This window comes from Oncorhynchus tshawytscha, linkage group LG27 (genome assembly GCF_018296145.1).
Source record: "Oncorhynchus tshawytscha isolate Ot180627B linkage group LG27, Otsh_v2.0, whole genome shotgun sequence".
NCBI classification, from domain to species: domain Eukaryota; kingdom Metazoa; phylum Chordata; class Actinopteri; order Salmoniformes; family Salmonidae; genus Oncorhynchus; species Oncorhynchus tshawytscha.
Window position 1 is genome coordinate 9,282,221 of NC_056455.1, and position 16,413 is coordinate 9,298,633.

At 43.9% G+C, this 16,413-nt stretch overlaps 1 protein-coding gene across 1 annotated transcript in view; it reads right to left on the reverse strand.

The window, feature by feature from the left end:
• Positions 1-11,456, reverse strand: part of cntnap1 (contactin associated protein 1) — a 34,287-nt gene extending 22,831 nt beyond the window's left edge. Inside the window, exons 1-10 of the mRNA XM_024390180.2 lie at positions 10,805-11,456; positions 4,652-4,753; positions 4,198-4,391; positions 3,528-3,681; positions 3,046-3,249; positions 2,217-2,401; positions 1,751-1,900; positions 1,306-1,567; positions 946-1,095; positions 283-457 (exon numbers count right to left, since the gene is read on the reverse strand). Of these exons, the coding sequence (XP_024245948.2) occupies positions 283-457; positions 946-1,095; positions 1,306-1,567; positions 1,751-1,900; positions 2,217-2,401; positions 3,046-3,249; positions 3,528-3,681; positions 4,198-4,391; positions 4,652-4,753; positions 10,805-10,865 (1,637 nt within the window). The 5' untranslated portion in view covers positions 10,866-11,456. The remainder of the gene's footprint in view (positions 1-282; positions 458-945; positions 1,096-1,305; positions 1,568-1,750; positions 1,901-2,216; positions 2,402-3,045; positions 3,250-3,527; positions 3,682-4,197; positions 4,392-4,651; positions 4,754-10,804) is intronic.
• Positions 11,457-16,413: the final 4,957 nt, after the last annotated feature.

Consider the following 16,413-nt stretch of genomic DNA (forward strand, 5'->3'; position numbering starts at 1 on the left):
GTTAAAAAAGCAAAATAAGTAGCATATTTGGACATGATTTACAATAGATATATCTGTCAATACAGTCATACACATGAAGTATGATTCTGGCCCACGATGACAAAAAATATATTCTGTTGCCCTCCATGGAAAATAATTGCCCAGGCCTGGTCTAGCCTGTTGCAAACAAACCATTTCACCATAGTATCTTAGTCTGTGCCCCTCCCCCTCTGCCAACCTCCTCCTCCGTATATATGTCTCTGATGCCCCCCCCCCCTCTGCTCTGTCACTGATGCCCCCTACCTGTCAGTGATACCACAGGTGCCCAACAACAGTTCAGCGTAGCGTCCCCAGCGTCGCTGCAGGATGATGTCGATGTCCACCGGCTCATTGTCGATAAAGATCTGCTGCATGCAGCCGTGGAAGTGGTTCAGCTTGGTCTCACACTTCCTGATCGTGTTGTTAGTCTTCGGACACCCTGAGGACCAAGGCACAGAGGGAGGTGTGAAGATATGTTCCTATTGGGTTGTTATTTTGATAGTGAGAACATCAAAATGGTGGCTAGCGGTTAAGAGCGTTGGGCCAGTTACGGAATGGTCACTGGTTCAAATCCCCAAGCTGACTAGGTGATAAATCTGCCGATGTGCCCTTGAGCAAGGCACTTAACCATAATTGCTCCTGTAAGTCGCTCCTGTAAGTCGCTCCTGTAAGTCGCTCCTCCTAATTGCTCCTGTAAGTCGCTGTAAGAGTGTCTGCTAAATGACAAAAATAAATATAAAACAAATGATGTAGATGAACAGTGTTCTGGTATATAAGAGCAAAAGTAGTGCACTATAAATGAAATTGGGTGCCATTACGTACCCCAGGTCTGGTCAACAGCTCACTTCCAGTGGTTGCTATTGTAATGTATGTTGATGTTGGGAACAGTAAAGTGAAGAGCCAAAACAGATGTGGTGAACAGCTCACCTCCAAAGAAGTAGCGGTCCCCTGTGCGGACAGTGAAGGGGTTGGTGATTTTCAGCGGAGAGCCCTCCTCCTCATCTATGGTGATGGACAGTAGGTTGTCCCTGGCTGCTACGTCTACCGTGTGCCAGAAACCGTCATTCAAACGGTAACCTGAAAAGGAGAACAAGCAGAAACAATATTAGAACAGCTTTAGATGTAATGAATGAGCGATCAGTATGAATGCAATATAATACAGTAGTCATTTGCCAAACCTGCCTCTTCCACCCTCTCAACAAATGTTCTGCCCATTACTTATAATTTGTAGAAGGGTAAGAATTTATTAACGAGGCAGGGTGAGTTCAGTTCCACATTTTGGCTCACCTGCTGCGAACTGTAGTTTCTTCTTGCCTGGCTGAAAGAGCGTGACATTGACCTGTCCCTCACTCAGGCCCAGCTCCAAGGCTCCCAGGTCATCAGCGAAGCGTGTAAACATCAGCAGGCCTGTGTAGTCCCAGGAACGGAACTTAAACTTGACAAACATCCGAGGCTTCCTGAAGAACCCAGGCACCTGCAGGTAGTTGTTGGGCCCGGCGAAGGTCATGGGTTTCCACAGAATGTCACGGCACGCGTAGTGCATCTTTTTCTGAGGAAAAACAACACGAGGTACGAGGAGGAAATCATTGCATTTACAACAAACTACAAAGAAAGATTAGCAACCTCACTGTAGGTCACAGGTAACGTGTGTGTGTGTGTGTGTGTGTGTGTGTGTGTGTGTGTAGGTAAACGAGTATGTGATACAGAGGTGAAGTCTGATGAGAAGCTACACCTGCCGAGGGATGCGTATCTCAGGCTCCTGGTCCTGGGCCATGTTGATGACGTTGATCCCATTGATGAAGACGTTCTCCAGGCAGCCACGGAAGTTAGGAACCTCTGGGAGGTGGGGCACATTGGGCTCAATCACTCCGCCCACATACATCTAGGAGAGTACCAGCAGAGGAATGACTTGGATACATGTACCCTTATGATCAATGGAATATTATACTCAAAGGCACACATTTATTTGTAGGTTTAGATCATGTGTAAGATCATCAAAGTACACCCTGAATGACTAGCAGGCGCCAGGTAAATAGTAGGCTGATCCCTGTCTACGACCATTGACCCCTTCAATGACCGCTTCATTCCTGTCATTATGGACCACTGTCACAAGCCTGACTCCAAACACACCAGGCCCCCTATCTTCTAATGTTCAACAACAAAAAACAAGTCCAGACATGTCTAGTTCTATGACCAACCTGAGTGTCCAGGTCTATGTAGGTAAAATCTCCTTTGCTAATGGCCGTCTCAGTGTGGGCGTCCACTGTGAAGTTGACCTGTCGACCGTAGCGCTTGATGGTGACGTAATGCCAGTGCTGGTCATCTAGTATGTTGCCAACGGTCATTGTGGTCCGACCGTCCACCTGGTTGACCGTACTGCTTCCTTTAATAGGAGAACGGAAATGAATGACGTAAGAATTTGATAGGATGATGGGAGTACTGCTGGGTAAAACTCACTCAATAATCAAGCTCGCTATAGTTCGCTGTAGTTTGCTACAGTTCAAGCTATAGCTATACTGTAGGCCGTTTAGCAGATGCTTTCATCCAAAGCGATTTACAGTTACGCATGTATACATTTTTCTATAAATGTTTCCTTTTAGAGAAGGTGGAGCTGAAGTAATGGCTATACCAACCTGAGTTCTCCTCACAGATACAGAAGCCTAATGTCTGCTTCAGCAGTAATGGAGGATTGACAGGGACATTCACGCCTTGTTTTTCATCCAGTAAAATGTTTTAATCTAAGCTAGGAAACTGAACCCCCTAAACCATATCCCAGCCTATCAGATTCTATAATCACCCGACAACATGAATATTTATGTTCCATTAAGCATTTCATTGTATCCTGTATCTTGTGTTTATGACAATAAACTGATTGAATTTCCTTTGACTTCCATTTGTTTCGATTTGATCCTTCACAGACCAACTGGTCAGAGTGCTTCTTTGCTGTCCTCCACCCATGTCATACAGCACTCTGACCAGTTTAGAGTCTCTGCCCAGCCGCACCCCACGCATTCCAGCTGATCCTACCTAGGCCGATTGTGAGGACGAGGCGTCCTTTCCTCAGCTCCAGGGACAAGATGTCTCCCTGGACTCCCTCACTGTGTAGCAGCAGCCCGTCCTGCTCCAGGGTCTTAAAGTTCACGGCAAAATGGTCCTGCAGGGTCCGGAACCTCTTCCCTGGGAACATGAAGGCCACCGAGTCGTCCCCGTTCATCTGCATCACGTAGGAGTCTGGCCGAGAGAGAAGGGGGAAGTGGTTAGATGTTAGAGGTCGAATGGCACATTTGTGATCCTATGAAGATTCAAATGGTTGAGAGGCTCAAAAGCGTTCCTGTGATATGGTGTAGATGGATGTTTGATAGGTACTGTTTGACGTTGGTGGCATTGAGTTGTTTGTTACTGACTGTCAACTGTGTTCATTGCATGACTGTTGAGCGTGCTATCTTGAGATTTCGAAGAAGACTCCTACAGCAAATTATAGTTACACTGATTCTGAAACATGTCCTCACCGTAAGCACAGCCAAACACCTCCAGCCTGACGCCAATCTTGCCTCCATTCTCTGTGTTCCACCCCAGGGGCAGGAGGCGGATGTGTTTGGCTGTGAAGGCATAGTGGAACACATTCCTCTTCACCTGGTGGTAGTTCCAGTTCCCAGGCATCGTCTGTGCACAGCAGAGGGAGAGAGAGAGAGGGAAAGATTAAATTATTTATATATATATATTTATATATATGAGAGAGAAGAAGAGTTATTCATTCACTAATAAACAGATGAAAACAGATTAGTGTTGTCAGATTCTCTCACTGAGGGATAATGTGGTAATGTTGTCTCTAACTGTTACTTGGTGAACATTTCTAACATGAAATCAAACAACCCACTGGGAACACGCTGGTTGAATCAACGTTGTTTCCACGTTATTTCAATGAATTTCAATGACATTACGTTGAAACAATGTGGAATAGACATTGATTTGAAGTCTGTGCCCAGTGTGAACAGACTGCCAAGGATTACATTTGAATGACAGTGTTTTTGTTGTTGACCTGACAGACCCCAACCTAAATGGATAGTTCACTCAAATGTCATAATTTAATCATCTTCCTACCAGTCACTCTTAGCCTGTACACAACTTTCAAGCTGAGAGCAAATAATAAATAATTTAGTAACCCCCCCCCCTCCCTACCGAGTTCCCTCCTTTCATAACGTAGGGCGTCCAGGAGTCGGGGCGGTCACCATAAAGAAGGGTGTACTTGGTGACCCAGTCATAGGAATTGAAGGTGCCCTGGGTGGCGATGGCCTGGATCCGGTACTTCCTCTTCAGATCAATCTGCAGCCAAGGCTGTCTGTCCCGGGGGGACGGGGACCAGCCACTGCTCCCTGGAGGAGGAACGCAACACACACACACGTCATCAACCAGAACTCACACTGACTTCATTACACACACATAGATATAGGCTATATACACACACTGGCCATGCACACACACACACACACACAGTTCTCATCACACTGAATACACACATACTGTAGATAATAGGCTATATACACAACATAAATCATCCAATCACATACACAACACCAAATAGTCTACATAAAGACATAAAACAACAAATTCATCAATGAAGTAGAAAACTAACCATACAATTTGGCAAAGTTGGCCGAGTACAAAAAGTTATATCTGGAAGAGGCCAAGAAGGAGTTGGCATAGAGCGAAGATACCAAGGGATCAACACATTCATCTAGAACAAAAGATGAGAGAGAAGAGGCGGTTAAACACAGAGATTACAGTAATACTCAGACTACACAAGACATCATTCTCCAAAACCGTTCAAATCACACGATAACAGCAGGGATTTCAGCTGAACAGAACCCAGCGTGGTTTAGTGGTGTCTCTCCTCACACAGATAAGGGACAGACGTTGGATTGCAACTAATTAGGCACTGCATAATCTGTCCTGTAGCTGGGCACAAGCTATGACCATTCTACAAGTCTGATTTAGGGGCAGGAAAATAAAATCATAGACTAATTACGCCTCTCCTTGGTGTGCAGTAATACCCCTTCCACAATATGACCTCCCATCTGCACAGTGCACAGTGCAGTCATCTGTAATGCTACAGTGTAAAATGTCTCCTTAAGAACAGGTGGAGCCGTACTGATGAATCTAATCATCAATCCTCCCAGATAAAGATGCAGAGACCTAACTAATGTCTTTATTTCAGCAGTAATGGATGGTGGATTGAGTCAGGCATGAAACCAGAAGCCAGTAAGTATTTTTTGCACTGTGCCGGTGAGATGAATGATCGTTATCAAGAAGAGAACCTCCAACTGTCCCCTTTTTATTGAGCTAAAGAAATAAATGGAATATGCAGAGGGCTTTCAGCTTTGCAAACACATTTGGAAATGAATGGTGTGTGTGTGTGTGTGTGTGTGTGTGTGTGTGTGTGTGTGTGTGTGTGTGTGTGTGTGTGTGTGTGTGTGTGTGTGTGTGTGTGTGTGTGTGTGTGTGTGTGTGTGTGTGTGTGTGTGTGTGTGTGTGTGTGTGATCATCTGTTTTGCCTGAAATAGTATGCAGTTAATGATACTGACTGTCTCTCAGGGAGATAGCTGGTGTTATTCTACTGGTGCCTAGTGGACAGATAGCAGCAAAATAAATCAGAGATGTTCCCTCATCGTCTCATCAACCGTCTGTCTCATCCGCCATCCCCCCTCCTTGATAAATACCCTCAGCAATTAGGAATCACTATAATTCTGCCTAATCTTGTCATTGGCACAGATAAACCCACTATGTCCTCGCCACGGTCACTAGAAAACACTGCCTTATCTTCTGCAATGTCATAACATGTCTGTTACTCCTCCGCCCAGCTCAGAGTCATGTAGATAGAGGAATAGATGGACAAACAGGCTGAGAAGATGGAGAGAGAGAAAAAGCCAAGGGGGGAAAGAAAGAGAGCACCAAATCTCACAGTATAAAACCTGGGGAGCCCACGTTCGCAGGGAGACGTTCGCAGGATTAGTATTCAGGCTGCAGAGGGAGGGAGGGAAGGAAGATTGGAGGTGAGTGAGTGAGTGAGTGAGTGAGTGAGTGAGTGAGTGAGTGAGTGAGTGAGTGAGTGAGTGAGTGAGTGAGTGAGTGAGTGAGTGAGTGAGTGAGTGAGTGAGTGAGTGAGTGAGTGAGGGTATGGACTCATCTTTAGAACACCTCTTGAAGAGGGAGAAAATAAATGGAGACAGGAGCGCTAGAGCGGAAGAGCTCAAAACAGGAACAACTATCAGGGGATAACCTCAGCTGAAGAATGAAACCTTATCTCTGTACTCTCCATACTACCCCACAGTATGTGAGACAGCATCATTGAACTGGTCAGGCAAAACAGTCAGTACACTATGCCACTCACTCTGAGCCTAAACACCTTCCATTTCATTTCCCACCGTCAAAAACAGCTCAATCTGTCACGGGACAAGTGAATGCTGTCATCCAAGCACAAGTCCAATCCGGATGGAAAGAAATCAGCTGAGCCAGAGACATGTGCTGCCTTTGACCTTGAGTGTTATAGTATACTCTCTCTGTCTTGGTATCTGAGTCTGGACTGGGTGACCTTTCTGGCCATGTCCCCTGATCCTCTCCTGCAGACATTACAGACTGAGAACTCACTGTTAATGAAGTACGTCATGAAGTACAATACTCTGCTGCCTGTTAGTCAAGTCAATGATTCTTCAGCTAACTCCAACAACAAAGCCTATAACTAGCCCTACACTCATAGAAGTTAAAGTTTTTGTTAATTTCCGTGGTGAGCAGTGTAGAGTGTTGTAGAGGGTGGAGAAGAAATACAGGTATTAAAGGCATAAGGAAAGCAGAGAGCCAATAGGACTGCTGGAGGTTAACCCAGGCCTTGCCACTCAACGCCCACTTTCTACTGAAAGGATGCTCTTCTCTCTTCCTCTCCCCCTCCATCCGACTCCAAACCACCCTCTTCTCTCTCCTCACATCACCTATCCCTCCATCTCTCTCAGCACGCCTCTTTTCTCTCTTCTCTCTCTCTCTCTCTCTCTCTCTCTCTCTCTCTCTCTCTCTAAGCCAAAATCACAAGGAGAGCCTTACCTAACACCTTCCCTCTCTCTTCTTCTCATTTGATCTCTTATCTCAAATACTTCTCAAGTGGGTGTCGCTGTGTCGCAGTTACTAAAAGACATACCCAGAGCTTATCCAGAACATTCCACCCCCCCGCTCTCTTCCTCTTCTTCTCTCTCACTTTTTTTTTCTCTCTCTCCTCTCTCTCTCTCCCTCTCCCTCTCCATCTCTTTCTCTCTCACCCCCTCTCGATCATGCTACTTCTCTCTCACCCTCTCTCTCCCCCTTCTCTCTCTCTCTCTCCCTCTCTCTCGCTCTCATAAATTGTATTTAAGGGCTTTATTGGCATGGGAAGCATATGTTAAAATTGCCAAAGCAAGTGAAGTTGATAATAAACAAAAGTGAAATAAACGATACAAATTAACAGTAAACATTACACTCACAAAAGTTCCAAAAGACTAAAGACATGTCAAATGTCATATTATGTGCAAATATGTCAAGTACAAAAGGAAAAATAAATAAACTTAAAAATGGGTTGTATTTACAATGGTGTTTGTTCTTCACTGGTTGCCCTTTTCTTGTGGCAACAGGTCACAAATCTTGCTGCTGTGATGGCACACTGGTATTTCACCCAATAGATATAGAAGTTTACCAAAATTGGATTTGTTTTCAAATTCTTTGAGGGTCTGTGTAATCTGAGGGAAATACATGTCACTAATATGGTCATACATTTGGCAGGAGGATAGGAAGTACATCTCAGTTTCCACCTCATTTTGTGGGCAATGTGGGCAATGTGCACAGTCTTTTCTTGAGAGCCAGGTCTGCCTACGCCAGCCTTTCTCAATAGCAAGGCTATGCTCACTGAGTCTGTACATAGTCTTGTCTTGGCTTGGCTCAGTTGGCCATAAGTGTGAAGAGCTGCTGCCGGCATATCAGAGATGCTGACGCATCAGTCTAGTGTTACTGTGGGACGGAGAGGCTGCAGGGGGCTGGGGCTGTCTGGACTGACACATCACAATTGCTGAGCATATTGAAACAGCCTCCTCTGGACACATCATGCAGTGATAAATGATGTACAGTGTGATGAATATCTCTGCTTTTTCATGGATGATTAGGAGCCAAGAATCCTAATGTTAAATGCCAGAATGTTTTGGTATTTGGGTTGTGTGGCACACAGAGTGGAAGGCAGGCTGGTGCGTGTTCGAGTGCAGACTCTGAATTATTCATAGCCAAAGTCAGGCCTCACAGTGGGGAGTATCTGCCTGGCGACACGGAGGATATGAAAGACATCAAAGCCCCAAAACATCTCATATACAGGACCATCATCCCACAGCATCGTATATCTGTCTAAGAATAGAACCAAACAAAGTTTCCACACTGGTGCACCTCTATCCTCCATATCAATTCCCCTCACTCACTCACTCACTCACTCACTCACTCACTCACTCACTCACTCACTCACTCACACACACACAACTCGTCTCTGTGAGGACTGGAGATGCATGGGCAGCACACCAAGACTGAACAACACACATCAGTGAACACACATACAAACAGATACATACACGTTTTCACAGTAATAAACACATACATGCACACACTCCACAGGATTCTGCTGAAGGGAGGACGGCTCATAATAATGGCAGGAACGGAGCACATGGAATGGAATCAAACACATGGAAATCCTGTGGTATTTGCACTGATTCCGCTCCAGTCATTACCATCAGCCCATTCTCCCGAATTAAGGTGCCACCAACCTCCTGTGACACACACACACACACACACACAGCAGGGCAGCTGCAAGGGCAGTAGCATAGTAGGAGAGCTCCAGCAATGCTGTGTGTTAGCCCCACCCCAGATGAGCATGTCCTGGGAATGGAGTCTCCGTTTTAATCTGGCTCAGTTCCACTGTGTACCTCACATCCCATCCACAGCAGATGTAGAGTATATGCCTGGCTGCCTGCCTGACTCACAGCCTGAGTCGTGGGCACTGCCTCATATGCCTGCCAGCACCCAGATACACAGGCCGGCAGGCCAAACTACAGGGGGTAAATCACCACAACACCATCACAGTAAACCAGTCAGCTTCCAAACACCGTAGTGTGATACTACACCCCTAATAGCCAGCACTTACTACCAACTTCCCTCAACACTGAAGGCATACAGTAGTAACGCAATAAACAAAATGCCAAATACTCTACTGGTGTAAACACATCTAGAAAGACTGACCAGTGTGGTTACCCCAACACACACATGGATTCTATAAAACCCCCCTAGTTACCCAAAATGGAATCCATGTGAGACCACAACAAAAAAATAGACGTCGCACCACATGACCATAACAAGTGTTCACAACGTATTTACACAACCAAATGTCCCATACATGGACATACAGTCCAACTCACCACAATATCACACCCAAATGCCCCAGATATTTAACTCCCACCTTAATAATCACTCTATCTGATAGTCCAGAAGCGCAGGATAGCCTGCCTGTGTGATCCTCTTACACTAACACCGCCACAGCACCAAGAGGGCACTGGGGAACTAAGTATTCACTAGTAATCCCTAATATAGCCTAGAGAGAGCAAAACAAACTACCTGCCCTGTTTACTGTACTATATGCAGTGATATGAAGTGAAGTAACAATGTTTTTCAGAAGTTTAGACCTTTACACGGTACATCCAAATATCATGGTGTCAGGTGGTCCTAGCCCACCGTCCCCCCTTTCTCCCTCCACCCTACCTCCCTTTCCATTTCCCTCCCCTTCCACCCCATCTTCTTCTTTTTAACTGCTTGGTGAATCACGCTGCAGCCTTTAATTCATTCATGATCAATGCAGTTCAGATCTTCTGAGGTAATTGCTTCGACATTGATGCATGGAAAGAGACACCACCGAGTTTTTTCCCCCACATGCATCTCAAATCCATCTCCCTATGACCTTGCATGTTATACCCTGCTGTACAACCACGCCAAAAAAACGACTGTTAAAAAACGATATACGTCATTGATCACGGAATTCCTATTAGGAATTTTTGCCGCGTCATGCGTGTTTCTACATGAAGGGGACGTTTTGCTCGCGGACAGGTGATGAGCACACACTCTGCGAAAGTACTGCAGTGGGGTGGTCCCGCACACGGCTCTAATCATTCCTTTCGCTTTTACAGATAATAAACCACATTTTCAGAGCCATCATTATCACAGGTTGGGATATTCTCTATGTCACGGTGGTAATTTGGCATGACCGTTACAGAGTGTTAGAGAGGTGGGCGGGAAATGAACCATGCGATGCAGGAACTTGTACGCTGGCGCGAGAAAGCACTGCAATGCAGAAAGCCCAGTACGAGACTGTAACCGCCGCGCGCCCTCAGCCCGCAGGAAACATGCCACTTGACTTTCCTCAGAATTCAAAGCAAAAATATATAGAATATGCAACTGTGTAAAACATAACAGCCATCATTAACCCTCATACAATGTTTTGATGATTATTGGTCATTTTATATCAGATGTTCTGCCCTTCAAAGACTAGATGCACCTATTGCCCAGAGGTTTAAGCCACTTCTTTCTTGACTCACATGTTTTTTACAATGAATCCCTTTTTATGTCAATATTGTTATCGACATGCTGCATATACGGCTTAGGCTATTTAATTCATCTGAAAGCAATAGGCTAACAAAGGACAAGACACTGATAGAAATGACCATTACTGTTTCACAAGACTTACGTGATGAGCATTCTTGAAAACCCCAAAATAAAAGGCTTATGCTCAATATTTTGCAAAACATCCTTTACAGAGGACACGCGTCTCCGCACATGCTATGTTAATTAGATCGTAGATTGTGTTCTCCTATCCACAGGGCACGGTAGCATCCTTTCACCCCCCTTTTCCCAACTTTAACTCGCGCAGTTCCAACTCCTCTTCCCGGGATCTCGGGTAGCCTCTGCCGGGGCGGGGACGCGCATCAGTTAGTGGTGCTGATGCTGCGTTTCACCGAGAGCGCGCACTGCTAGGCTATATTTTATGTAAATTGTTTTTAATAAAGGTCACATATAGGGGACACATTTCCAAGTGATCATTGTGATCACTTTGTGGATGTGAAATACTGGCAACGCGTGCTTTGTCACTGTGACTTCAGTCGATCCTCCAGAATTCTGCGTAGTTTTGGTCCAGAGGAAGGAAGATAGGAAGGAAGGGGTGGGAGAGAAAAACAACTTTTTTTGTTGTCCAGCAAGCTACTTCTGACTCTATACGTTTGACTTTGTTGTCAACAGTTCCGCAAATATACATAGTCAGAAGCTTAGTAACCCAGGATTTATGCGATTCGTTTTACCGTCGTAGAATAAGGTTGTTCCTTTCCCGCATCCTTACACTCGTATACTGCTTTGGTTTGGCATCTCCCATATTCCATCAGTAGGCTTGGCATGCGGTACTTCTCACGGCCTCGCTCTGGTCATAGGCGCACTGAGCCTATCAGAGAGCATCGTCAATTTGGTCAAAAGCCTCTTACTCCCCTGGGACCAGAAGTCTGACGACGATTCTGACATTTATCATGTCTGCCGTTGCTCCCTACTTATGTGGCCGAGAATAATACTGTGCTGTACAAGAGAGAGTAGCCTACAGTACCCTACACCACAACCAGTTATGTGAAGGACTGACCTTCACCTACAATAGGGCCCTGAATAGATACCAACAAAATTACAAGAGACTGATCATGTGTGGCCCAGGTGAGTGACTGCCAGTTTGTGGCTGATGCTGAGACAGGCAAAGGCAGAGAGGATAGGGTGGGGGCAGGTTGGTAAGATTGACTGGGGGATTTATCTATGACATGGGTGGCACACTGGCCATGAACTAAAAAGGCTTTGGGATTAAGAAGTGGGTTTATGGGACAGCGGGCAGTGGCAGTGTCAGTGCCGGGATGGGGTGAGATTGGACGTCGGGGCCAGTCTGGGATTTGCATTTTCAATCAAATCAGATTGGCATTGTGTAATCTCTCTGCCTCCACCTCCCCCAGTAATACCAAAACATACTATATACCTCTGGAAACGGAATATATGAAGCCTGTACTCTCTAAGAAGATGAGGAAGAGGAGGAGTAATAGTCTAGAGTTGTTTTTCTTCTCACTAATATAAAGCACAATCATCTTGGTTTTAAAATGCATGTCCCATTGATTGGATTGGTTCTCTCATCAAAACACTGGTTGATACACAACAGTGATAAAAATAGAGTTATGGGCCGTAAAGCCAAGGCAGATTAGGTCAAACCTAAAAGTCCTAAATAAATAAAAATTGCAGACACACAAACGCACAGTTGGAAGTACTGCCAAATTCTATAAAACAACGTTGGAGGTGGCTTATGGTAGAGAAATTAACATTCAATTATCTGGCAACAGCTCTGGTGGACATTCTTGCATCCTAAATGTCCCACAGACATCATAACTAAATGTTGCTCCAAGGACGTCATATGAAACCATCAACATTCCAAAATATGTTTTGAAGGCAATGATTCTGCCTACTGAATTGACTACTATTTACTTGATCAATGTATTCATTAGTATTCATTTGTATGTATAGCATGAATGAAAATAAAGTCTGTCTAGGATTCGTTGCATTCTTGTGTTATACATCAAGTGACCACCAGATGTCCCCTGAGGCTCAATGTTAAAGCTCAGTCCCTGAAGGACGCAGGCTGTGACTGGTGCTGTCCACATCTCACCTTGTCTATTCATCACTGGACTTTAGTCTCCCCCTTGAAAATGTGCCTTTTTACTGACACTAAGAAATGTATGAAAACTGAACGCACTGGATGAATAATGTGCAAATAGCTACTGGGTCAATATGCTACTTCAAAATTATTACATATTCCTAAAATGATCATTTTTATAGTTTAGCACTTTTCTCACCATTCTCTCTCTCTCTCACACACACACACACACACACACACACACACACACACACACACACACACACACACACACACACACACACACACACACACACACACACACACACACACACACACACACACACACACACACGTTTCCTTTCTCACAGGGAATTCTTGATCAGATGGCCAGTACTTTGGCCAGTCCCCGATTGGAGAGTGTGTATTTTCCATAGGGGTGCCATTGTACAAGGCAAGGGACGCAAACTGTGTGTACACACACACACACACACGCATGGTCCGGTGATGCAAAGAAGGACCTAGAAAAACTGTAACTGGCCCAATAATATACAGTGGGGCAAAAAAGTATTTAGTCAGCCACCAATTGTGCAAGTTCTCCCACTTAAAAAGATGAGAGAGGCCTGTAATTTTCATCATAGGTACACTTCAACTATGACAGACAAAATGAGGGGAAAAAATCCAGAAAATCACATTGTAGGATTTTTTGGGGAATTTATTTGCAAATTTATTTGCAAATTATGGTGGAAAATAAGTATTTGGTCAATTACTTATTTTCCACCATAATTTGCAAATAAATTCATAAAAAATCTTACAATGTGATTTTCTGGATTTTTTTCTCTCATTTTGTCTGTCATAGTTTAAGTGTACCTATGATGAAAATTACAGGCCTCTCTCATCTTTTTTAAGTTGGAGAACTTGCACAATTGGTGGCTGACTTAATACTTTTTTGCCCCACTGTACATGCCAGTCTTTCTCATAAGTATCGCTTCTTGATTTTATGGGAAACAATGTGTTGACACACACACTTATCCCACCATACATTTATTTTCACAGCCCCCAAATCAAGTGAACAGAAAACCTGGCTTTTAAAAACAGATAAAGCAACACCTCACATCACAGCGCCTCTTGCCTGTTTTACCTAAATATTTTGTGTGTATGTACTGATATCTATGTACCTGTTGAGGGGAGGACAGCTCATAATAGTGGCTGAAACGGAACGAATGGAATGGCATCAAGCACATGGAAACCATGTGTTTGATGTTGTTGATACCTTTCCACTGATTCCACTCCAGCCATTACTCCGTGCCCGTCCTCCCCAATTAAGGTGCCACCAACCTCCTGTGGTATGTACTGATATGTATTGTACTGATATGTACTGTACTGATATGTATTGTACTGATGTGTACTGTACTGATATGTATTGTACTGATGTGTACTGTACTGATATGTGCTGTACTGATATGTACTGTACTGATATGTATTGTACTGATACTGATATGTATTGTACTGATGTGTGCTGTACTGATATATGTACTGTACTGATATGTATTGTACTGATGTGTACTGTACTGATATGTATTGTACTGATGTGTACTGTACTGATATGTATTGTACTGATGTGTACTGTACTGATATGTATTGTACTGATGTGTACTGTACGGATATGTATTGTACTGGTATGTACTGTACTGATATGTGCTGTACTGATATGTACTGATATGTATTGTACTGATATGTATTGTACTGATGTGTACTGTACGGATATGTATTGTACTGGTATGTACTGTACTGGTATGTACTGTACTGATATGTGCTGTACTGATATGTACTGATATGTACTGTACTGATATGTGTTGTACTGATATGTACTGTACTGAAATGTGCTGTACTGAAATGTGCTGTACTGAAATGTACTGTACTGATATGTACTGTACTGATATGTACTGTACTGATATGTACTGATATGTATTGTACTGATATGTATTGTACTGATATGTACTGTACTGAAATGTGCTGTACTGAAATGTGCTGTACTGAAATGTACTGTACTGATATGTACTGTACTGATATGTGTTGTACTGATATGTGCTGTACTGATATGTGCTGTACTGATATGTGCTGTACTGATATGTACTGTACTGATATGCACTGTATTGATATGTACTGATATGTGTTGTACTTATATGTGCTGTACTGATATGTACTGTACTGATGTGCTGTACTGATATGTACTGTACTGATATGTGCTGTACTGATATGTACTATACTGATATGTGCTGTACTGAAATGCACTGTACTGATATGTACTGTACTGATATGTACTGTACTGATATGTGCTGTACTGATATGTACTGTGCTGATATGTGCTGTACTGAAATGCACTGTACTGATATGTACTGTACTGATATGTACTGTACTGATATGTGCTGTACTGATATGTACTGTACTGATATGTGCTGTACTGATATGTGTTGTACTGATATGTACTGTACTGATATGTGCTGTACTGATATGTGCTGATATGTACTGTACTAATATGTACTGTACTGATATGTACTGTACTGATTTGTACTGTACTGATATGTGCTGTACTGATATGTGCTGTACTGAAATGTACTGTACTGATATGTGCTGTACTGATATGTACTGTACTGATATGTATGTGTAACTGATAGCCTATGGTAGATGGTACTGAATGCAAATGTCATATATCTAAATGTAAATCATAAATGTTTGATTATTAATGTTCTGTATTATGTAAATCATAAATGCAGGCCTCGGGTGGACCCCAGGAATAGTAGCTGCTGCTATCGCAACAGCTAATGGGGATCCTAATAAAATACCAAAAATACCAAATACACACACAAAAACATACACAATACACAACCAGGGATGCAGACAAGTCCTGACGCCCACCCACATGTTCCCCAGAGATAGTTTCACTGATCATGGATGAGTGCTAGATGTCATGAAGATGGATGGAAGGAAAAACATGGTATGATGAGCACGTTCTTCATTTACTGTATATGTGTATAATGTGTGACAAGCAAACAATGAAGTTACAGTAAATTGAAGAGGACGTTTGTGTGTGTGTGTGTGTGTGTGTGTGTGTGTGTGTGTGTGTGTGTGTGTGTGTGTGTGTGTGTGTGTGTGAGCAAGTGTGTTTCCATCAGCGAGAACAGAATGTCTCTCTTTGTGATGTTGAAGTGTACTACACATGATAGCTGGGTGCTTTTTGTAGACAGGCATTTGTCCGGCCCCCACCCATGGGAGTCACGAGGACCCCACACACTGGTGGCCTGTTGTCCATCCACCTGTGTGACCTCCACCAGGATGACTCAGTCTCAGCTCAGAGCATGCCCAGCAGGGGGCATCCAGACTGGGATCCCACCTGGTGTCAGCCCCCCTCCTGGTCCAGCCACACTGTTAGCTCAACTGGTGCCTCCTGGACAGCTGCTACAACGAGCAGAGCCCGCTCCAACACTCAGGACTTAGAGTGGACATAGACAAACAAAATAAGTAAGCAAACATGCTAAAAAAGAGTGATTTCCCAGCCATCCTAAAAAAAGGTAATTGTTTAATTTACAATTGTGTGTATAGTGCAACAGATATCTCACAAGTGCATCTCCAGCAACTTCCTGAAAATGCTT